We start from the raw sequence: 22,282 nt of genomic DNA on the forward strand, positions 1-22,282 counted from the left end.
AGTACAGACTGATTTCTGCTCATGTGCATAGACATATGTCCAAAATATGAGCAAAGACTAACAAATTTGCAGGACAAACAAGCTAAAATATTAGCCTGAATTTGGGGCTCCATTTACACACATTCTTTTAAATATTATTGGCATAATGCATCACAGCTTAGATGCAGTATCTCAAAATCGTATGCTTTATTGTGACTAACACAAACTACTTAGCATTCAAAAAATGGTCGTCAACTAAACTAGTCTTTGTCACTATTATTTACTCCTGAAAGAAATCTGACAAATATAATTCAAACCAATTCAAGGCTTTGATTTCTTCCCTCATGAACACACTTTATCTGCATGTAAATGTGGGCGAGGCAGCCATAGTGACTCTCATTTAAATTAGCGGTCAACTTGATGACATTTGATTGATGATTTTACTATCTCCCACATTCCGCTTATAAAAAGCCTCATTAGGAGAGTAAAAGTTCATTTTTTTCTGGGCCAAGCACACTCTGTCGCCGCACTCGTCCTTCTTCCCAACCGCAGCATTTGGGGCTTTGTGGATTGCCAATCTACAGGCGGCTCCTATATCCACGTGCGTGCACATTGTAGTCCAATCTGTGCGTCTGTTGGCGCTTGATATCATACCATACAAAGAAGGTGCTGCAAGGCTGCAGGCCACAATCTTGATATTCCTTTCACGCTCACACAGGCGCACACATGGCTTCTTTCTCCCTGAGTCTTTGTCAGCACAATTTCAAATTAATTGCAGAAAAGCCTGTTTGCCACACTGGTACTTATGCACTAACACACACACACACAGGCGTATACACACACTGCGTTATACTTTCATTAAGACACAAATGGCTTTTTGGAAGCAATGAATGGGGCATGCAGAGTGGGAAATCAAATGCTCAAATGCATTTATTGTATTTCCTAATGACTTTGTCACGGATTTGTGTGTGTGTGTGTGTGTTTGTATACTAGTAAACTGAAATTCTTTCATCATGAAATGATGTCTTCTTCTGATGAAAAATTGGAGAACGCCAATTTGGAAAAGTATTTGTCCATGACCTGGTTTCTGTTCTTCTTCCATTTATTCATTCTTTAACACCGTCTATCCTTGTCAGGATCGTGGGGTGCTTGAGCCTATGCTAAACTGCACACTAAATTTAAGATAATTTGCTAGTGAACTAACACTTATTATCTTTCCATCATCACTAAGCAGCATCCCCACATGATATTGCTTTTCTTCACAATGTCAAGTGCATCAGATAGCGTGTGATGTGTAGACAGTGTCTCCAAAATATCATGAAAAAAAGGTGCAAAGAACATAAATATGTTCAGGCAGTGCTGGAGTCCAACACCAGTGTAAACACAGTATGGCGAGTCCGCTTCCCTTCCAGTCTGGTAAACATTGCGGCACTTAGACTGCCGCTCGCCAAATAGTTTTGGTTTAAAAGCCAGCTTCCTAAAAGTCTAAAAACAGATAAATGGACTATAATTAATTTCTTTTTTTCTATGCTGTTTTAAAGCAGAAAATTGAAAGAAGTTCCACCAATTGACGGTATCTGCCATTTATTTCTTTTGTTATACCACTACTTCTGTAATTATCACACCGTTCGATCGTGCGTCGACGCCTTTGGCGCTGTGATATCATCCACGCATCCACGCAAGTTCGCAAGTTAACGTGAACAAAAAGTCACATGTGATCACACCCACACTAGATGAACAATGCGGTTCCTAAGCAACTGATCAGGGTTGTGTGGGTTTAATGCGTGGACACACTGTGGAACGCTGCTGGGATCCGCTCGACCAGCCGTGGGAGCAAAACCTCGCCAAAAAGACGGCCAGGTGAATTGTGGTGAAATGGATGTGGGAGGAGGACGCAGGGAAATATTGTTGCTTTTAACAGAAAGCCTTGGTGAGCTTCAACATGAATCCAGTGGAGACTTGTGTTTTGAAAACAGAGTATAGGTTGTTTCATGAATTTACATTAGCGTGTAGTTTTGATCAATATGTTTGTTCTCTTGCAGTTCCTTGTCACACCGTATTGGATGTCTATTCCCGTCAATGGCTGTGAAAGATCATCATTCAAAGCCAATCATTACATGTAAGGAATTTATTAATAAGACGCTGATTTTTTGGGGGAAATGCAATGACCAACTAACATTATAGGCATTTTCAATTAAAATGGCCTGACAAACTGGATGTATTTACATTGAATATTATATTGAATGTTAACAAAAACAATTTAGCCCTGATAAAACAGTGTTTGTTGGATGGGGGTGTTTCCATCACCACCATAGGGCACAAATGTGGCACATATTGAAGTGTCCAAAATCAATGTATCACTTAATGAGTGGCTATCACATCTCATTTATGTTAGGGGAGGCTGTTGGCTCCAAATAAACAAATAAAATCTATAAATATAAAAAGTATCGGACCTATATTGCGGTACAAATTAGACATCGTTCAGACAAAACTTGCAGCCTGGATCAAATTTTACTTACTGTCATGCAATCTACCAAAAATACCATTGCAATCAATGTAATGAGCACCACTGTTTCTTAAAACTTTTACCTTGCTTAGAAAATTCTAAACAAATTTTTGCTGCATCTTCTATTAATAAGCACGAGTCTCTCACTCTCTATTATTTTTGATTGACCACTTTTCTTTATGAAATCCCCCAAGATTGAAGATTTCCTGCGCTTAGTAAGCATTTTTCACTATAGACGTTAATACAATTTGAGTCTCAGCTAACCTCACTGCTCCTTTTTTAAGTCAATTGCATGGCCAGGTTTGAAAGGTCCATAACTGCCCTCTTTAGGAATATTTAAAAACACACATTTCTTTGTTTCCCACAGTACTTCTTCATTTAACCTTCCTAATGCCGACCTCTCCTCCTGGATGAAGCCATTGGTTGACAGGTGAGTTACTATATAGTGAGCAGGCATCTTATCTGAGTGGAAAACTACAAGGGAGGCCCCGGGTGGGAACAACGGAAGGGGGTCTTTTCCGTTACTGGTTGGGTCGGATGAAGTTTCACGTTATCATGGGGGTCACTGCTCTTTAAGCTGTCACCGTACCAGCATGACCACGTCACGACCCGTCGATAACAATAACAACACACTGTCACTTTCTTCCCGCTGTACGATTAAGCAGACATCTTTTTTTTTTCCGTTGGGGTCCGTACTGAAATATGAGTTGAAAACAGCTGTCTGGCCCAGTGCGACAATTTTTCTCGATTCAAAACTGTTATATGACATTTACTTGCAGCAGACTTAATGTAATCCACGAAAAGAATTGTTGTACATATATAGGGTCGTAGATTGTCCCCTTAAATAGTATTTTGATGGGAGTTCACTAAGTGACATCTCTTAATATTGATTAAAAAATACTCAGGGGGGTTCAAACTACAGCCTGTGGCCCCCCTGCTGCCCACTGCCCAGTTTTTATCGGCCCGCAGGAAATTTTGAAAATCTAATTGAGTATGGCTCACATAAGAATATTAGATATAACTAAATTAAATAATAAATTAAAACAGAATAAGTTCTGAATGGGCCTTTTATTTAAATTTGTCCATTAAGGTATTTAAAAAAAAATCCAGAGCAAACCCTAAACTTTCAGTTTCAAAAATTAATTTGCATTCAGTACTTTTTACACAGTTTTCACCTATAGATGGAGATCATTAAAAAAAAAATCTGATATAGTCCTCATTTCATTGTGAGGCTGCAGCAAGTCCCAACAATTTAGGTGAGACATTATGCAAATGCAGGCCTGCAGCCATCATTCTGCCGGTTAGTGGGTCAACCACACACATTTTAGTACTCCCCCCTACCCTGCAGGGATCAACCACATATCTAATCTCCATCTTTATATACATACTGATTGAAGTCATTACTGCCCTTGTTTTCAATTATTACAGTAATTTCTCACAAAACAGTTTAATGATGGGCTTAATTGCAAGTGAAATACAAGTGTGGGTGTTTGTGGTTGCATAATCAATATAATGATGTGATGTTGCTCTGACTACTTGATTGACACAAGCACGTTTATCTCTTTATAGGGCACTAATTGAAAGAGTTCAACCTGAAAATGAAAGAAAGTTTCTAAGGTAAGAGTTTTTTTTCATTAGATATGAAGTTAAAATGTAACTCTTAAAAGAAAAATGCATAATTATTCAAAATCAAATGACGAAATCCATTTTGCTGCCCAAATCCTCCTTTTGGAGGCTCTTAATAGCAAATATTTTATTGTATTTCATTATCTTTATTTTTTTTAATGAGGGAAAATATGAATTATTTCCCTTTTCCCAACTATTGCATGTTTTTAAATATAAAATACAAGCAGTTTTATACACAATTTATTTTCTTGGGCCACCCAAAATGTTGTGGCGGGCCCGGATTTGGACCCCGGGCCGCCAGATTGAGACCAGTGGTGTATGATGTGGACCACAGTTCTTTGTGCCATTATCATTTGCTAAAAATAGTCACTCACCCCAAAAAGGTTGATATGAAGAAAAGCAAGGTGCTGCAATGTACTTAAATTGTGACCTTAAAGAAATGAAGCACCTTAAACTATTAATTTACAGCCCACACAACCATATTTGCTCTGCTAATAATCACTAAAACATACAGATACTTTTTGAAGGAACTAAAACTCATGAAATAGAAAAACTTTGCAACAATATCCATGATTCTTTATGACATACAGACTAAATCCAAAGTCTTACTGACGTAGAATGAAGTGAGCGACCAGGTTGCATGACGGTTGACCTCAGGGGGTCCCGGAGGCGCGACGTGCTCATGCGGGCCGTAAACAAGACGGCACACTCTCCCGATTGTGTTGTAAACGCTCGCCGTCTCTCGGCCGTATTGATCTTCTGATAGTATCGGCGCGTCTGCGTGTGCCGCCTGTTTGCGCGCACGCCCACATCAATGGACGACGTGATGACTAAACACTCGGGGTGGAGACAGGCGCTGGCGTGGGGGCCCTTGGCCACAAAAGGGGGATGCGGATTCACTATCAAATACCCTATCATGATGTGGCCCATCATTTGAGTGAGCGCTTAAGGACAGCCTTCAAATGGGTTGCGTCCAGGGAGGAAATTTCCGTAGTAACCCCTGGTAATCATCAGCCCAGTTAGGAATGAAAAGGGCATCGTTTTAAAAAAAAAATACTGTCTGTTTCGCTGAGAAAAGAGTGAAGTGGTATCAAATCTACAGGGCGCGGGCCGGAAGCGGTCCGTGTGTGGGTCCAATCTGGCTCATGGAGGTTATTTTAACTGACAGGCTGTTTGTGGTTCATTCATACTATTTGTATACAGAATCGAATACTACAAGTAGGATCCCAGGAATTCCCCCAAAACCAATACAACATTATCCCTATAAGCAGAATCAATCTATTGATTTAATCATGTTTTATTATTAACATTGTATTCATCAAAACTAATGATAATAATACTAAATCATACAATGTAATAATAATTGAGATTTGTATACCAAATGTTATTATTGTGGCCTACATGAGCCAAAATGTGAGGTCCACTTATTACGCATGGCAGGTCTTTATTGTTTTTTTTTAAGTAGGAAAAATAGTTGCCTCTATAAGGGTTAATACCGTTAATTTGAATGTGTATTTCTTTTCAACTTATTCTATTAGTATGAATGAATCTGGAAAACATGTGATTCCATTTTTTTTATTCCCCAAAATTCTTTTACATACAAACTACATCACCATATTGGTTGCCATTGACGACGATACTCGTCCAGTCCCTTTAAACTTGGACGGCTGGCAGCGATCGAACATTCCTTTGCTTTCAGCCCTCCAAATTCAAAGGAATTGAATATTTATTAGTGATAAATTCATTTCAATTCATAGCAATAAGATATTTGGGCACCACACGGCTAACATCAACAAAGAAATTATAAAAAAACAAAAACAAACCAATAAATAGAACAATAAACACAACAATAGACATTTAAAAAACATCAGAAGGACGTCAGAGTCTGCTGGAAACCCAGCGAATCAAGGGGCAGCTCCTCCATGAGGCCCCCCAAAAGGTTAGCCTGGAAGAAGTCCTTCTGCTCCAACTGCTCCTCTTGGAACTTCAGGAACGTAGCACATGTCGTTTCTAACTCGGCGTAGAGTGACGATGGGGAGAAGTGAATCGGGCTTGACTCAGAAGAAGGGAAGAACATTGCAGGAGCCTGAGGAGAAGAGCTATAGGTGTCCCACTGAGGTACCACGGCTCCTGGAGAGTAAACGATCCCCCGAGGGGGAAGTAGGGAGGCCTCATCTGGGACCTGGGTGAACACGGAAGTCTGAGGGGAGCTATGCCAATCAGGCGGGGAAGCAACCTCTGGAGCATGTCGCCCTCCCAGACTTTTGGGGCTGGGCTGAGATGACGTGTCGGACGAGGAGCCGCGACGTTTCTTAGAAGATGTGGTGACCGTGTCGGTTTTCCTCTTCCTCTTGCGGCAGAAGTTACCATTGTCGAACATCTTGTCGCAGTTTGGATCCAGAGTCCAGAAGTTTCCTTTTCCTGCAAGACAAAATGTGTTCATGAATTTACAAAGAGTTGAAATATCTATGCTCAGTTCATTCCTAGAAATAACCAGAATTCTCTGCTTCCAAGTCTTTTCTTCAACTATTCAACTTACTCAATGCTAAATTGCCTATATAAAATTAGCTTCAGGAGTTACTTGAGGTTTAAAGTCCCTTGTATGTGGTCTCAGTTCTCACTTTCATCATTGGGATCTTTCTCTGGATCTGGATCAGGATCAGTATTAGGACTGCTTTCTTAAAGTCAGGATAATATCTGAGGATCAGGACAATTGCTATTGTGTTTACTTCTGTGCCAGGACAATAACAGATTGTTCTAAGTGACCAGAATGTCATTAAAGGACTAGATGTTTAATCTGTTTGAACAGATTTTTATTTCTTAGTTGTTTGCCCTCCCAGTTTCACTCAAGTTCATCTCCGTTCCAAAACTCACCAGGATTGTTGTCCTCACGCGGAACCTTCCTGAAGCAGTCGTTGAGTGACAAGTTGTGCCGGATAGAGTTCTGCCAGCCGGCTTTGTTGCGGCTGTAAAAGGGGAAGTTCTCGGTAACGTACTGGTAGATCTGACTCAGGGTCAGCCGCTGTGATGGCGCGCTCTGGATGGCCATGGCGATCAGAGCCGAGTAAGAATAGGGTGGACGGCCTTGACTCAACGGGCTGTCCAAGGAGTACCAAGGCCCCCCGGGGAGGTAGGGACCCTGTAGGTTGTAGTAGCCTGCTCCAGCGTGGAGGCCCGGCAGCGAGGAGCGGTCGTGCTCGGGCGGCGGCGGCGGACCGTAGAAACTGAAGTCACCCAAAGACGGGAGGTCGTGGTTGGATGGGCCGCAGGGCATGAAGGATGCCATTCTGTTAAACACCTGTCTGCAAGTTCTTCTCACCTGCACTTATACTCAAAGGCACAGCCCACATGCGAGCTGATTGGCTGCTGGGTCATAGGCAACCAGTGCTTGTTTTGAATAAGGGCAGCTTGAATTCCTGCCCAGGGGCAGACGTCAATGACTGATTGAATCTCTTTTTTACAGTTTTAGTCGTTACTCATTCATCAGATTCTTTTTTTTCACACTTTGCAGCCCCCTATGATTAACATAACCGTTCAATCACGATTTGACACTTTTGACACCTTTTCATGAATGTGACAAAGCTCGTTCAGAAAAGTTCACTCAGTTCGACCTCTTTAAATTCACTTTTTTTTTTGAGGTTGATTTCAAAGTACTTGATGATCTTCTTGCTTGCTTGAATTAGTTTGTCACAACTAGACATCCAATCCATTTGAAATAGAAGGGTAGCCTTCCCACTTTGCATGAATTGGACATGAGACAAACTGCTTTTTTTTACTAATAATTAAACTGAAAATAGAACCAACCTACAAATCTTTGCACGCTGAGGCGTGAACGGCACAAGGCTGTAAATCTTACTTACTCATAAAGCCAATGTGTTGCCGTCTTATCAGTTCATGTTCACACCTGCGAGGGGGGCTGCCTCGCACACTTTTTTTTGGGGGTCCCGGACGAGCCAACGACATGTGCGTCAGTTGGCGACAACGTCCAATCTGCAGCCGGCGTAGACAAAACATGACGGGCTGAGCTGTAACTGATCACTTGGATTATACGGGTGTCAACGATGAAAACTAAAGTGCGTGACTGGTCGCGTTTTGGTTTTGTTTTCATCTTAATTCTAGAAAGTCTTCAAGATTATGCGTTGCCTTCCCGTTTGTTTGTTAGTCTTTTTTTATTTGGGTTCAAGATAACTCAAGAATGAATAAGGGGATTATTATCAAATTTGCATTATAGGTTTACCATATGAAATGGAAGAGGTGATTTGGGGGTAATGAGGTGAAAGGTCACAGGGATCAGAAAAGGAATTTATTGTTATGGTTAAAGGTTTTGGAATGTGTTTTTATATATATTTATTATTATTACAATTATTAAAACACAATACAATATTACATTGTCATTCCATTTTTAACTCAGTGGCTGCTATTCACAACAATGGACGTCCAATCCATGTGAAGACAGAAAATGAACAAACAGTCCTACTTAATACAGATTGGCTGTAGACTAATGATTGAGTTAATTAAATTCACAGAAATCTATCACGTCACTGGCAGTTAATGACAAATTAGTAATCATTGATGCCACCAAAAATGTAAAAAAAAAAGAAGGTAGAATGACTAAAAAGGCATTACAAAGAAGGCACAGCTGACGGCTCCTGTTTTGGAATTAATTTGGACCAGAATGAGCAATTGGAAGGTCTCACAGGCTACCGGTCATGTAAATCCCTGCTGGCTCAGATAGCAGACACTGATTCTGTTGGCCCAAAGAGTTTTTCCTGGCATCGATGAGCAGCAGGTGACACTGAGAGTAGAATTTGATGATGTCGCACACCGAGGGGAAAGACTGCACACATACACACACAGACTCGAGGAACATTTGTGATTTATGATAATCGGGATTATATCATCTTCATTGGCTTTACCTCCTGGGCCTTCAGTCCGGTTCCCAGTTGAAACTGCTTGTCCTTGTGGCGGATTTGAATGTTGAAAACTTTGTTGTTGTAGAGGACCATCAGTGTGTACGGCTGGTTGGACTGCTTTTGGGAACTGTCCCGCACCAGGTATGCCCCGTCCTACGTGTACAAACACACACACACACACACACACACACACACACACACACACACACACACACACACACACACACACACACACATATACTAGTCTATGTCGAGGAACTCGCCACCTGGGTCTCATTTTGTGGGACTTTATGTTTCTTGCTACAATAAGATTAAAACATGATTAATAAAAAGCAACATTTTGTTGTTCTATATGAATGATCAGGGATTAAAGGCATGTACATGTCATTGTACATGTGCATATGCATATACATATACATGTGCTTATGCATGTACACATGTGCTTATGCATGTACACATACATATACATATACACATACATATAATGTATATACATGTTCATTTATATGTACATGTATATATACATGTGCATATACATGTGCATATGCATATACATAGACTACACAAACATTTATCAATTAATAATATATTATTAAGTCAATTAATGGTGGCAAAAATAATGCAGGTGAGGTCATAGGGATACATGCTACATGACCATACAAAGTAATCCTGAGTTTATTTCCCTGTAAAGGAGGGATACATCAACTCACAAAACATGGAAATACATATAAACCAAGAAATTAGTTTTATGCCTTGTTGTGTATGTGTGTATATTACCTTGCTGACTCGTTTCAAGTAACTTTCAGCTTGGCCCCTGCTCACTCTACCAACATACCAGCGAGGGTCCATACTCTAGTCGAGCACATGGTTTCTTTTTAAAAAATGCAATTTCTTAAGAATCATTTATAAATGCTGTTCTTAAAATATGATTTAAATGGCTAAGCTTACCTGTTTGAATGGAGGATTTTGCAGGGGAGGACGAACGTGCTCTGATATGGCAAAGTCAAATCTGTTGCCCCCTAAAGATGATGCACAGTCAATAGTTTTTATGCATTTTAGGCTTATTGAACACTCTAAAATCACTCCTAGTTATGATTGTGGACATGAATGGTTGGTTGTCCATCTCTTTGTGCCCTGTGATTGGCTGGCCACCAATTAAAGGTGTCCTCCACTGGGTATTTAGCTGGGATAGGCTCCAACACCCCCCACGACCCTTATGAGGATATGTAGTGTGGAAAATGGATGAATGTGAAATCTTTGTTTTTAATTAACAAAATCTCCACTTGCCCTTTAAAGCATAAATCATAACAAACATAAATAAGAAGAGTTTGATTAGCTAGAAAATGAAGGATTCTCACCATCACTGTTTGTTTGCTGGATGGAGGAAATTAGATGATTAAAAAAAGTTGGCATGTAGAGTTATCTTAGAAATATTAACTTACCCCTCTCATTCTTTCAGCCCTGAAATTAAAACCAGCACACAAAAAAATGAATCGGTTTTATCTGAGATGTGCCTGGCTATTGATGAGGGGGCGTCGGACAACCTGTGGAGAAGAGAAGGCGTGACGGAAGATTTGCTTCTGCTGACGCTGACCGAAGAGGAAGGCGGAGGTCCGAGATGTTTGGGCCTGGTGGGAAGTTCCGGGAGGTCCGGCTGAGGCCTGGAGGTAAGCACGTTCATCATCGTCACACATTTCCAACCTCGGAATTATATGCTGACGACAGTGATTCATGGAGTAGCCCAAGTGTTACGTTATAGTTTCATTTCCAAGGCCGCAATGTCTACCAACTAAGCTGCCAAAATTAATTAATTCAACAAGTGACCGCTTTTATGAGTCGGTACATTGTTTACTGATGTTGAAATTTCTTCAATTCCTCTTTTTGAGAGTCAAAAATAGCAAATATTCTCGTCTTTTAGATTTTTCAAAGATTGGCAATTGGCCTGAATCAAAAAGTGAAAAACATTGTTTTTCCTTTCATCTTAATGTTTTAACACTTTTATTATTATTTACTTTTAATTTTCTAGGTGCAAACTTTTGTGTGCGTGTGTGTGTGTGTGTGTGTGTTACCTTGGAGAGCGTGCAGGGGGCTGTAACGTACAAAAAAATAATCATTTGCAATCCTGTTGATGTAACTATTTAATAACCTATTGGCTTCCACTGACATCGATAGACGTCCAATCCATTTGAATTCCCAGTTCAACAAATGGATTGGACGTCTTTTGACGTCAATGGCGGCCAATACATTTAAAGCAACACCCACCCTTTCTTCTGTTTGGGCACCTACAAACAAAAGAGAAAAAAAAATGATGTTCAATGTCAAGTTGACCAAAATCGTATGAGAAATTATGTCACGGCTAAAAAACATACCGCGAATGGGAGATGGATTTCGACCCGGTTTGTTGCCACGTGAAATTTGAGGGGGTCCTTGAAGCACTTGAAGAAAAAAAAAACAAAGTGGAAAATTCTGAATATGTTTTCTATCATGATTATTCTTTGAATAAAATGATTCAAAAGAGAGCCCTGGGGAATTGTGACTCACATTTCCCCGGCGGTGGTTGATCTTGACTGGATAATGACTCTCCAGGCTAAAATAAAATACACACTATATTATAGCTAATCCATTTTAAGATTAAAATTGTAGATGTGGAACATAATTTGGTTGATCAGCAGTGACATTTTTAATTGGCCAAACACGGTAGAAATGCAAATTGACCATAGTGTGTTGGCTACTTTTATTCATTTTAATTATATTAATTTTATTTTTAAAAATATTGAGATTTTTGAGTCTTACCAAGCGAGGTGACAGACTCGGAAGTGGAGAAACCGGTGGCCGAAGACTCAGTGCTGGTGGTGGGCCTCTGCAATCCATATTGTCTGAGGAGTAGATACATAAATCAGACGTGGATCAAATCATCACATATTGTTTCTTAATCAGCCCTCCCGGTCAGAACGGATTGCATGTCACGCACAATCATTAGCAATGAAACAACAGCCAGTTCCTCCAGAGATGTCTATCACTTATTATTCGTTTAAATTTGAGTGCTAGTTTCTATTGACATGTTATGCATATATGGGTTTATTAATTTAAACAATTGAATTATTGGCTATATATATTTGTATATATGTATGTGTATGTACATATATATGTATATATATGTATGTACATATGTATGTGTATGTACAAATGTATGTGTATATGTATGTGTATGTACAAATGTATGTGTGTGTGTATATATATATACATATAGTGTGTGTTTGCATATATTTATGTATGTATTTATTATTATTATTATTATTATTTTTAAACATTATACCGATGTAATGGCCCTTTCCACAGGGCAGGGCCGGGAACCGTTTGTGAGTCAGGTCCTCAGAGGGTTCCGTGGGAGGCGGTTCATAACTCCCGTCGTCGTTCGGCTCGTCGTCCTCGAAGCTGCTGTTTTGATTCTCGTAGTCAGCCTCATCGTCGTCCTGAAACGGTTTAAACCAGTTGCGTTCCAAGTCCACGTCCAATTATACATTTTGCACATTTTAACAGTTGGTCATCTCAGATGTCCGTGAATCGAATTTTCATTCGACTCACAAATTCATCATCATCCCAGCCTTCAACATGAGGAGCTGTCGAAAAAGAAAACAGAAAGAAACAGTACGTTACACACCTAGAAGATGACATTTCTGGTGAAATTGTATTGGGATGCTTTGCACCTAGCGAGTGATTGGAAAAAAATACATCTTTTCTTGCTATAGTGAATAAACTAGTCTTACCACAGCATGCAGTGAAAGACTGGGATTTTCCACTTGGAGGAAAACTGTCCAACAATAGAAAGAAAAAAAATACATATTATAAATTTAGTTCACATTAACTCATGGGTTGCCAGTAATGTTAGACGTCCAATCATTTTGAACTGGCTTGAATGAATTGGATGTCTAATAATTGTCATAAATTCACAGCAGAAAGATGAAAATAGCCAAGTGATTAGAAGTCAATCATCAACAATGGTAGTGAAAAGGTTGAAATATTTTTTGTACCTGTCTCCAGGGCGGATTGGAGGTATGGGGCGGGGCGGCAGAGTCTTATTGAAGGGGAACGTGTTGAATTTTGTTGCTTGAAACAATCATTTAAAGCTTACGGTCAATACATGCTTAAAGGAATTGGAATTAATATATCTCACAATCACTGTGTGAAGGCCTGATGGAGGAGTTGCTCCTGCTGATGGAGGTGGAGGAGGAGGAAGGATGTGGGACCAGAGGTTTGGACCTGCCCAGATGAACATCTGCCTGATTCCTAAAAACATTCAAGGACTTGTCAAGGTTAACCATGAGGACAAATATAAAGTAAGTGTTTGTGCTTACCTGAGTGAGGGTACACTTGGCTGGAATTCACAGTTATAAATAAGATATATGCTCAAAGTCTAATTGATATATTTGTTGTGTATAGACTAACCTTTTCTGCTAAATTGGGACCTGTGAAAAGGAATAAACATCATCTTTTGACGACCAGTAAAAGAAAAATAGGAGTTTACCTCGAATAGGAGAAGAATTGCGGTCCGGTTTGTTGCCACGGAAGATTTGCGGTGGTCCCGGATGCACTGAAAATGGTAGTATGAGGCAAATGTGAATAATTGTACTACAACAAATGATTACATGATTAGGAGTTGACTTACATTTTTCGGAAGATTTTCTTGAAATATGTGGTGAGCTATCTCGACTGGGCTTTACCAGCTACAGAAACACACAAAAATATATTTATCAATCATTAATTGCCATCACATAATTGATTATAATCAGTCATTCTTTGTAATTTACGCTTTTGATATTTCAAATATAGATAAGTGAACATTTCTGAGATGAGCATTTATGCACAAACTTTTTTATATTTGCGCTAAAAAAACAAAACCTGAAAAGGTTGATTTTATTTTTTCAGTTTTGCATGAATACGTGATCATTTAACTGAAATCGGCTGACTTGAAATTTGAAGTCCTGACAACTTTTCTTTTTTTTTCAGTGCCCTTATTTATATACTCACTCCTCGAGATGGCAGTGGTGGTACAGGTGGGCGGGGACAAACAGCGGGCGGCATATCCCTGGATGACCCGTTTTTATTCCTGGTATCTATAAAGTGAGAGTAGATTTGTTAGTCGTATTTCAATTTTAATCTTGTGATATGCATGACCTCTTGACAGGTCATTTTCCGCAGCACACCTGACCATCGCTCATTGGTTGGGAAACACTGACGTAGACGTAATGTTTGTTAGTACGGTAAACCTCGTGAATGGCCGATGTATTGGCTGTCTGGGAGGTTCACGGCGCCCCGCAACTTGTGTGTCATTAAATCCTCCGGTGGTTCCGAGGGGGGCACTTCGTAATGCTGGCCCACGTCGTCGTCGTCGGGCTTCTCGTAGTCGCTTTCGTTGCTGTCCTGGTCGTCGCTGTCGGGATTCTCGTAATCGTTGATGTCGTCGTCCTGAAGTGCAGTGAAATGGGATTGAGAGATGATTGTGGTAGGATGGTTTTATTGCAATTTTGGGGGTGGGGCAAAACTTAAACTTACAGAATGATTGTCACCTGAACTTTGTATATCACAAACTGTTGAAGACAGAACAGTATTAATAGCTTGAAAACTCTAAATTAGGCTTATGAGATGCATAAAGATACCTGGTTCGTGAAATTTCGGCGTCGAGGTTCTGTCAAGGAGAAACAATAACATTACGTATATTTGTGTGGTAACAAAACAAGTTTTTTTTTTTAATAACGGAAACACGAGGCTAATACTACATTGATGTATGCATTGGCGTTAAATTTATTTATATTTTAGTTACAACAAAAACCTACTTTATACCAAACAAGCCTCGTTTTTCTTCCTTTTTGTTGATGTCAGCACTCAGTTTGGAAATAATGCTGAAAAGCACATAAACATAACTTACAATGTCCTGTTTTTCTCCTTAAGTGAATACCCGACAAATGCTTTGAGTATGCTTACGGTGTAAGAAGTTTAGGGAATTTCTGCAGATCGTTCTCACTCAAGTTCTGCAAGCACAAAAATGGCGATCCAGTTGAACTGAGACAGGTTGGACGCCCTTCCCAGTTTAAATTGAAGGCCTATCACTATTGTATCGACTGGCCTATGAGAAAAACTCACCACAAATCGCAATCCATTAATGGAGTTCTTCAAAACGGTTCTATCACAATCGGAGAGATTCATCTGTAATAAACGTTTCGATTCTGTCAGACTTTTAGCAAGTTGGGTGCATGTCATATTAATATTTAAAATGGAGTCTGACCTTCCTCAGGTAGTCGGCCAGCTGTTGAGGACTCCACTCCATGACCTCTGACCGAGAAGGCACTCGGCCGCTACTCATTCTGCGTTTTTTGTTTTTCGCAGTTCTTCTTTCAGGACGTCCTAAAACTGAGGCTCACCCAGCGTTCAGAACATTGAATACGAAAGAGAACCTTCGACGTGGTGGCCTAGGCCGCCATTTCAAAAGTGGAACCAAGAAGCCTTCCTTCGTTCTTCCTGTCTCCTTGGCTTGGTTTGTTTGTCAATGTCTCGCTCTCTCTTTCTTAACCTCAGAGGAAGTGACAGAGCAGAGGAGGGGAACGAAAGCAACATCTTCCTCCTCCACCGCAAAGCGGAACAGCCCGTCGATGACTTTGACGCCACTGAGTCAGCGACATGAGGTTCATTTTTTTCAGTTATTTCCACTTAACATTTGGGAATTTTCAGTTTTTCACACTAATTGTGTCAACAGTGAACCACCATGTTTTCGCAGAAACTCAGTCTGTTTGATATTGCGATTATTTGCCATTCTGAGCAGCAAATAATTGCAATATCAAAATAATAATTTGCTTTGGTGCTATCTGGTGGAATCTTGGTGTTTATTTTTGGCATAACAAACTGTGATGTGATGTTACCATATATGTTCTTGTTTTCTTTAGACAATATTCTTGTACAATTTGTTTAAATTTCCTAAAATATTAAGCAAATCCTTAAGTAAAAATTCCATTAAAATGACCTCATTAGCGATCAGTGGATTGAGTCAAAAACCAGTTAAAAAGAATGTCATTTATTGAAAAGAAAAGCTGTCAATATACAACCAATAAAATGTCTCAATGACAATTTGTATTCACTGCCAATCATTGGCCAGTGTTCTAACAAAGAATATAAAACATTACACTTAAATAAATGACTGAATTTCGGTCTTATTTTGGATAAACGGATGAGCTTCACTTGCAATTGGACAGTCCGTTCGTTTCAAACATGCAAACCGGGGAAATGAATATTGAAAAAAAAAAACTAAACTGGGAACATAAAATGCCATTGTGCAGCAAGATTTAGTCATCCGTCATCTTGCACGCGCCCTCTGCAGGCCACCAACGGCAATACAAGACGTGCTAGCTCAATTCGGTGATGTTGTCGAGCTGTCAGCGGCTCTTTTTAGACGTGCCGAACCCCGAGAAGCCCATGACGGCCGCCATTTCGTCGTCATCCTCAAAGTCGCCGTCGTCCTCAGCCCGTCGCTTCCGCTCTTTCTGTTTTTCCTTCTTGTAGGCTTTTGCCTTTTCCTCCTGAACAGAAAAAACACAGACAAAAAAAAATGAGGTGCAGGAATAGTTAAGTAAAGTCTTCTTATTTATGTGTAAAGATCTTATCAGACTGATTTTGAATCGACGTGAGACTTGAATATGACGTTATATTAAAGAATCCTTATTTTTACCAGCTTTACTACTAACTAACTAACAACTGTGACTTCTTCTCACCTCTTCTCGCAGCTCCTTCATTCGCTCCTCAAAGTCGTACTCTTTCTGCTTCTCTTCCATCTTCTTCTTATTTGCCTCAAAGCGCTTTTTCACCTGGTCCAGAGATGATCGCTCAACCCTCATGGACATGCCGAGATTCCTCTGATCTGAAAAGGCAAGCAAGTTAATTGGAACTCTACTCAAGTTCTGGACTGGCATTGACAATGATGGACCCCATTTTGAAATCACTCACGTTTTTTGCCATTGATGTGATCCAAGAAGTTGATGGAGTCTTTCACCACACAGTCACAAACATTACAGTAGTAGCTGCAACAGATTGAGATGCTGTCAAGAAAACGGCAGCCCGTTCTTCAAATGTTGTGTTGTTTAACGTGACCTACCCGCCCATTTCAGCCTGGGGGGTCATCTTAGTGATGACGATGGTTTTCCCCAGTTTGGATTCCAGGTCCACTTTGTAGTCCCGGTGACGTAGATTCTCTCGCTTGATCGGAGGCACGATTTTCCCTAGAACGTGGGAGGAGTTATTATGATCAGGGTTTCTCCCAGAAAACTTGCAAGGCTTGGTGGCAGAGAAGATAGCCCACAATGTTTTTTTTTTCTTAAATAAGTTAGATTGACAAGAAATTTGAAATGAGTAGTACAAAAATACAATGTAATACAGACAGAGGGGCAGGGTGTTGATATATGGACTATAAGATGTCGTCATTGCACAAGAACTCACCATCTTTGCTGTCTTTTTCTCGTTCCTCGTTGATCCTCTTCTGAGCGAGGTTTTCGTACTCGTCTCTGTCCCACTTCCGACGGAAGTCATTTTTACTCGACTGGAAGAGAAGCACAAGCCTCGGTTAATTTCAAGGTGCATTCTTTGGTTGACATACACGCAGCAGGACAACATTGCAAAAGAATGGTCAAGGCCATCATGTTTTTTTCGCACCAACAGAATTGTGCAGTTTTTTTTTTCATTTATTTTTTGAATATATTTACACATTCCAAAAACATGCATGGTAGGCTGATTGGACACTCTAAATTGCCAAAGAAGGGCGTCCCCCACATCTGGCCCAGAGTCGGCTGGGATAGGCTTCAGCACCCCCCGCGACCCAAATGAGGATAAAGTAGTTCAGAAAATGAGATGTAATGAGAGATCGGACATGGATCTTATGGATCGAGTATTTTTTTAGGACATCAAGTTGATTTTTTTTAGTAATCGTTTGGTAGAATGAACTCATCTTCATAGAGATTTAGTTGATTAAATGAATTACAGAGAGATCAATGGTATACAAAACAGGATGAACAAGTACACATTATGCAATGTTGTATAGTCATCATCCTATATTTTGTACGCGAACTGACTGATAGCAAATAGGACTACATAAACAAAGTTATTTCGACATCAGTGAACGGTAGAATGCGTTTAGAGACATGGATAAAGAGGAAAAACACATCGACATACACAGAAGCAAAATACTTCACAACTAACAAACCACTGGTAAGATTTTGAACAATATGAAAGTAGTATAAAAATATATACCCCACTGCCAGACGCCATGTTTGCGGATATTTCCGGAAGGAAAAAGTCAAAGTGGTATTGCTTTTTGAGAGGACAGCGCTACCTAGTGGATTGGAAGGTTTTTTTTAAATAAATGTGCACATATATTTATAGAAACTGCAATATATGACGACACGTGATGGGATTTCGAGAGAACAGACATTTTTAAAATTATAATATTTAATATAGTTAATTTAAAATATATATATTAGCATTATTTCCATGTAGGGCACTCACTTAAATACAATAAAACATGTTTTTATTAGAGCTTTACTGGAGGCCATGGCCAGAGTGTATACAAAATAAATATTTTGGTTAAGTCACACATTAGAATACTAGAGCTCGCTGGAATTTCCCCAAAAATATTTTTTTACATCAGCCCTAGAATAAACACAATTTACCCAAGGAGTATCATGCTACCACCCACTGGTCAGTTTTTGTACTGCAACTCACATTATCATATTTGATTACTTTCTCGTGTGTGGGGTTTCTGGAAGTTTGACAAAAATAAAATAAGAATGTGAGCCCTTCTATTAAGAACATTTAATATGCGTGTTTGGTGAAAAAAAATGCAAATGATGTGCAGGCCGCGCCCCCTTGCAGGTGCCACTAATAAAAACGCCAGTAAATTAGAACATGGCATCGGTCCATTCCAAGCGAAGGTGCCAAGTTCTAAAGTACTGATGTCACGCTGTGGAGTCGAATCTGCTGCTTATAGCCCGCTCCTCTCCTCCAGGTCGGTAACACCACTTCTTATGATGCAGTTCTCCAAAATCACATATCTTTATTTGACAACGTGCAAGTTACTTTTTGGACAATGCAAAGTAGCGTGAAGTCTTAAGTTTTAGGAGTAAAACTTGTGCTTGCCGTTGTAACCTTGTCCTTTATTGTGAAGAGTTTTGGGAAGTTCTAATCGACTAATTAACAAGGGTGTCACGGTTAAGAGTGAAAGAAGTCAATAAATAATTGGTAGTAAATTATTGCAATACATTTCTATAAATAGATTTTCAGTTGAGCTTTTGTAAAATAAATATATTTAATTTCATGCAGAAAAATGATCATTTATTGGTTGCCGAACCGAAATTATTTTCCGTGATTTTTCTCAGCCATTCTCTGTAGCACGAGAAATTTGCAAATGCATGCATGCATGCAGAAAAGGCAAAGGAAAATATTTATTTTACTCATTTTTTGGGAAGTTTTTTTTATTTTTTTTCCCCTTAAACCTTCAAATTTTGGTCTTGAAGCCCTTGGTCTAACTTGAGTTGTGTTCACAGTTTCTGTTTCAGCCCGCGGCCATGCATTTGCGTGACGGACTGGCCCACGGGCATTTGGAACGGCCAACCCGAACCACTTGTGACTTCTGCTGGATGCTCTACCCCGGAGCCATGGCTTCTTCCTGGCTGCAGCTCTGTCTTTGACAGTCTCGTCAGGTCAGCTTTGAACACTGACTTCTTTTTAATAACTCTTTGGCGTATTATATTTGATATATTCCTTTAAGTCGTATGCCAATGTTTCACAATATGGAGTCAAAGGCTTAAATTCACATCAGAAATGTAATAAGTCATACAATGATGGCTGCTTGTCATTATGAACAGCACAGAGTTAGAAAAAAAAATAATGATTATGCAGAAATAGGAACCCAGGGCTCACTTTTGTCTTTTCAGTAACGTCTCTCCAATCCTGATGTCTCCAGTGGCCATCAGCCCCCGAGGAGGGGAAAGATCTGCAGGCCAGAAACCACGCAGGTTGGTCGGCTTTCTCTCTTCTGGAATATGCCTGCATATCTTTTTAATTTGTTTTTTGGGGGTTTAGGACCTCCATCTTGGAGAGGTGCATCTTAAAAGTATCCACCAGCAGCATTGCTGTCGGAACGGATGATCTGGACAAGAGGTATGGTTGCGTGGAGCCTTCCTGTTATCCAAGTTCAACAAGCGGGTTCATTTGGCCATCTCAACAGAGCTGGTCTTCCTCGATGCTACCCTCGCAGCCCAGACCCGAGCATGGAGACCAACGCTGCTGTTCTCAAGCGCCGAAGGAAGCAGATCCTGTATGGCAAGAACACCAGTGGCTACCAGAACTACCTTGAACAAGTCCCAAAGTAAGACCAACTGTATCTTAGTGCTTGACTTTTTGAACAAAAAATAGTTTACAATTGACACATGGGCCTTTTATTCAAGTTGTGGGAGAAATTCAAAACTGCCTTCCTCAGACAATTCAGGGACCCCAAAATCCATCCATCCACCCCCAACAAGTACAGGAAGTTCAGCCGACGCTCCTGGGACATGCAGGTTCGACTGTGGCGACGATCGCTGCACCAGTGGGACCCGCCGTGCAACTCCTTGTCAGACGCCTACGACCTTTCACTTGACCCTGTGGAACAACTGTAAGTGGACCCCCGGTTTTGTATTCCTTGCAGTCCATGGTGTTTATTATTATTATTTTTTTAATTCTTGATTGGGTAATGATGTTTTTGCAGGCAGAAACAGCTGGCCAACATGACATCTGACCTTTGTGACCATGGAGGAGAGAAGCAGAGAGAGATGGAGACCCTGAAGGCATCCTCTGTGTCTCCCCTGTCGGCCGACATGTCGCCAGAGCTGCCTGGCACTTGGAACAGTCTGCTGTCACCGGTAATGTCACACATTCAACTACGTGTAGATTTCTCACCCTTTTATAAGGTACTCATTGGAACTTGACAACCATGGAGAAAACTATACCCATTCAAAATGGCATGGATGCCTTTACCTGGCAATGGCACTTAATATGAATATTTAGGAGCAGTTCAACAGTCTTATAAGGGCATTTTAAAACTACCAGATTGACTGGACATAACTATCAATGGTAACCAATGAGTTTTTGATTCGGAGTTGATTCATAAGCAAGTCAAACTCCCCAAAATGTGCACTATAATAGCAATTCTAGTATTTGTTCACCCAGAGGTAACATTTCCCTGAATTGCAGGAGCCTGAGAGCATGTACCGACCTCCTCGCTCTCCCCCTGGCCTCAGCTGCTCTCTTAGGATTCAACTGTCCAACCAGAACATGGTTGACTGGCTGCAACTTCAGCTGGAGGGCAAACATGTGGAAGGTGAAAATACTTCCAACTGCTCACTGTCTCCACATAGTTTTATGAATGACAGTTTTTATTTCCCGTATGTTTTAGATTTTGGCGTGGATGACCAACAGGTCCCGGTTGTATCTGATCAATTCTTATGGAATCCCTACTGATATCTAGCTGGAGTTATCCCAGTCGGGTCCTTTTTGGAGCAATTGTGTCATCTGAATTTGAACTTTGTGTACGTCTCCAGTGTATTTGGATTTTATAAAAACACGGGTTTGGAACAGGAAATGGTTTTTGTACACTGAGCTTCTTTTGCTCTTCAGCCAAGTGGGAATAGATTTGTCAGCTGATCTTGAAGGTGTCCCATTATTTAACAGACAGGGTGCAACTTGGCACGTGACCCGAGCATGTTTCATCATTTTCCCCTCTTGTTAACTGCACTTGGTGACTTGCAATGTGTTCTCCATATACACAAAAGGTCTTCATTTGTGTTTAGTCCCTTTTTTTTCTGTGTTGTCACCCTTTGGTCTTTGTAGAGGCTACTTTTTTTTGTTTTTTTAGTTGTTGTCCACATTCACCTCTATGGCTGTTTACACCATTTCCTTTTTTATTTGTAACATGTGTTGCTTTAAATAATGAAAAGTGAAGATGAAATTAATAAAATTAATAAAGATGTAAATGTCATCAGCGATCTCAGCATTTCTGTTCTTTCATTTTTGGTAGGAATAATTTTACAAAATTAGAAAATTTGGAAGGAAATTATGATTCCCATTGTAATCACTTTTTAAATTATAACATAACTTTTGTCAACCCTTAGTTTTTTAGCCTTTTTATTAATTACATTTTTTAACTTTAACATGCATTATGAGCACAATGCCATTGACATTAGTC

General features: G+C 40.1%; 4 protein-coding genes across 4 annotated transcripts; 1 reads left to right on the top strand and 3 right to left on the bottom strand.

The window, feature by feature from the left end:
• Positions 1–5,746: 5,746 nt before the first annotated feature.
• On the bottom strand, positions 5,747–7,397 carry foxi3a (forkhead box I3a). Its single transcript, XM_077741108.1, has 2 exons — positions 6,986–7,397; positions 5,747–6,532 (listed from the first exon to the last, which is right to left on the bottom strand). Exons 1-2 carry the CDS (start codon positions 7,395–7,397, stop codon positions 5,979–5,981), a joined length of 966 nt encoding a protein of 321 aa, XP_077597234.1. The 3' UTR covers positions 5,747–5,978.
• A 1,010-nt stretch (positions 7,398–8,407) lies between these two features.
• Positions 8,408–15,567, bottom strand: lcp2a (lymphocyte cytosolic protein 2a). The gene is made up of 29 exons (XM_077741109.1): positions 15,308–15,567; positions 15,166–15,228; positions 15,007–15,053; positions 14,859–14,924; positions 14,682–14,710; positions 14,578–14,612; positions 14,292–14,490; positions 14,053–14,138; positions 13,691–13,748; positions 13,550–13,615; positions 13,471–13,490; positions 13,380–13,399; positions 13,199–13,311; positions 13,056–13,131; positions 12,792–12,835; positions 12,610–12,644; positions 12,341–12,497; positions 11,818–11,900; positions 11,566–11,611; positions 11,394–11,459; positions 11,287–11,306; positions 11,094–11,113; positions 10,569–10,685; positions 10,467–10,485; positions 10,383–10,398; positions 9,973–10,043; positions 9,802–9,876; positions 9,028–9,177; positions 8,408–8,948 (listed from the first exon to the last, which is right to left on the bottom strand). Exons 1-29 carry the CDS (start codon positions 15,383–15,385, stop codon positions 8,805–8,807), a joined length of 2,019 nt encoding a protein of 672 aa, XP_077597235.1. The 5' UTR covers positions 15,386–15,567; the 3' UTR covers positions 8,408–8,804.
• Positions 15,568–16,074: 507 nt separating this feature from the next.
• On the bottom strand, positions 16,075–18,390 carry zmat2 (zinc finger, matrin-type 2). Its single transcript, XM_077740559.1, has 6 exons — positions 18,313–18,390; positions 17,506–17,605; positions 17,165–17,288; positions 17,017–17,090; positions 16,785–16,930; positions 16,075–16,592 (listed from the first exon to the last, which is right to left on the bottom strand). Exons 1-6 carry the CDS (start codon positions 18,328–18,330, stop codon positions 16,449–16,451), a joined length of 606 nt encoding a protein of 201 aa, XP_077596685.1. The 5' UTR covers positions 18,331–18,390; the 3' UTR covers positions 16,075–16,448.
• Positions 18,391–18,924: 534 nt separating this feature from the next.
• Positions 18,925–22,075, top strand: slbp2 (stem-loop binding protein 2). The gene is made up of 9 exons (XM_077740809.1): positions 18,925–19,066; positions 19,605–19,760; positions 19,995–20,075; positions 20,143–20,220; positions 20,288–20,428; positions 20,540–20,713; positions 20,807–20,960; positions 21,292–21,418; positions 21,494–22,075. Exons 1-9 carry the CDS (start codon positions 19,014–19,016, stop codon positions 21,556–21,558), a joined length of 1,029 nt encoding a protein of 342 aa, XP_077596935.1. The 5' UTR covers positions 18,925–19,013; the 3' UTR covers positions 21,559–22,075.
• Positions 22,076–22,282: the final 207 nt, after the last annotated feature.

The sequence above is a fragment of the Stigmatopora nigra genome, chromosome 19 (assembly GCF_051989575.1).
Source record: "Stigmatopora nigra isolate UIUO_SnigA chromosome 19, RoL_Snig_1.1, whole genome shotgun sequence".
Lineage (NCBI taxonomy): Eukaryota > Metazoa > Chordata > Actinopteri > Syngnathiformes > Syngnathidae > Stigmatopora > Stigmatopora nigra.

What these genes read in the sequence shown, in the direction of transcription:
- foxi3a (XM_077741108.1), bottom strand. Translation starts at nt 7,397, where the DNA reads ATGGCATCCTTCATGCCCTGCGGCCCATCCAACCACGACCTCCCGTCT. An exon ending in GCGTGAGGACAACAATCCTG is followed by an intron (nt 6,533 to 6,985) that starts GTGAGTTTTGGA and finishes TTTGTCTTGCAG; the next exon opens with GAAAAGGAAACTTCTGGACT.
- lcp2a (XM_077741109.1), bottom strand. Translation starts at nt 15,385, where the DNA reads ATGAGTAGCGGCCGAGTGCCTTCTCGGTCAGAGGTCATGGAGTGGAGT. An exon ending in CACCACTGCCATCTCGAGGA is followed by an intron (nt 13,749 to 14,052) that starts GTGAGTATATAA and finishes GTGTTTCTGTAG; the next exon opens with CTGGTAAAGCCCAGTCGAGA. An exon ending in TCAACCACCGCCGGGGAAAT is followed by an intron (nt 11,460 to 11,565) that starts GTGAGTCACAAT and finishes TTTTTCTTCAAG; the next exon opens with TGCTTCAAGGACCCCCTCAA.
- zmat2 (XM_077740559.1), bottom strand. An exon ending in AGAAAAAGACAGCAAAGATG is followed by an intron (nt 17,289 to 17,505) that starts GTGAGTTCTTGT and finishes CCCACGTTCTAG; the next exon opens with GGAAAATCGTGCCTCCGATC. An exon ending in CCCCAGGCTGAAATGGGCGG is followed by an intron (nt 17,091 to 17,164) that starts GTAGGTCACGTT and finishes AATCTGTTGCAG; the next exon opens with CTACTACTGTAATGTTTGTG.
- slbp2 (XM_077740809.1), top strand. Translation starts at nt 19,014, where the DNA reads ATGTCACGCTGTGGAGTCGAATCTGCTGCTTATAGCCCGCTCCTCTCC. An exon ending in GCAGGCCAGAAACCACGCAG is followed by an intron (nt 20,076 to 20,142) that starts GTTGGTCGGCTT and finishes TTGGGGGTTTAG; the next exon opens with GACCTCCATCTTGGAGAGGT. An exon ending in GGAGGGCAAACATGTGGAAG is followed by an intron (nt 21,419 to 21,493) that starts GTGAAAATACTT and finishes CGTATGTTTTAG; the next exon opens with ATTTTGGCGTGGATGACCAA.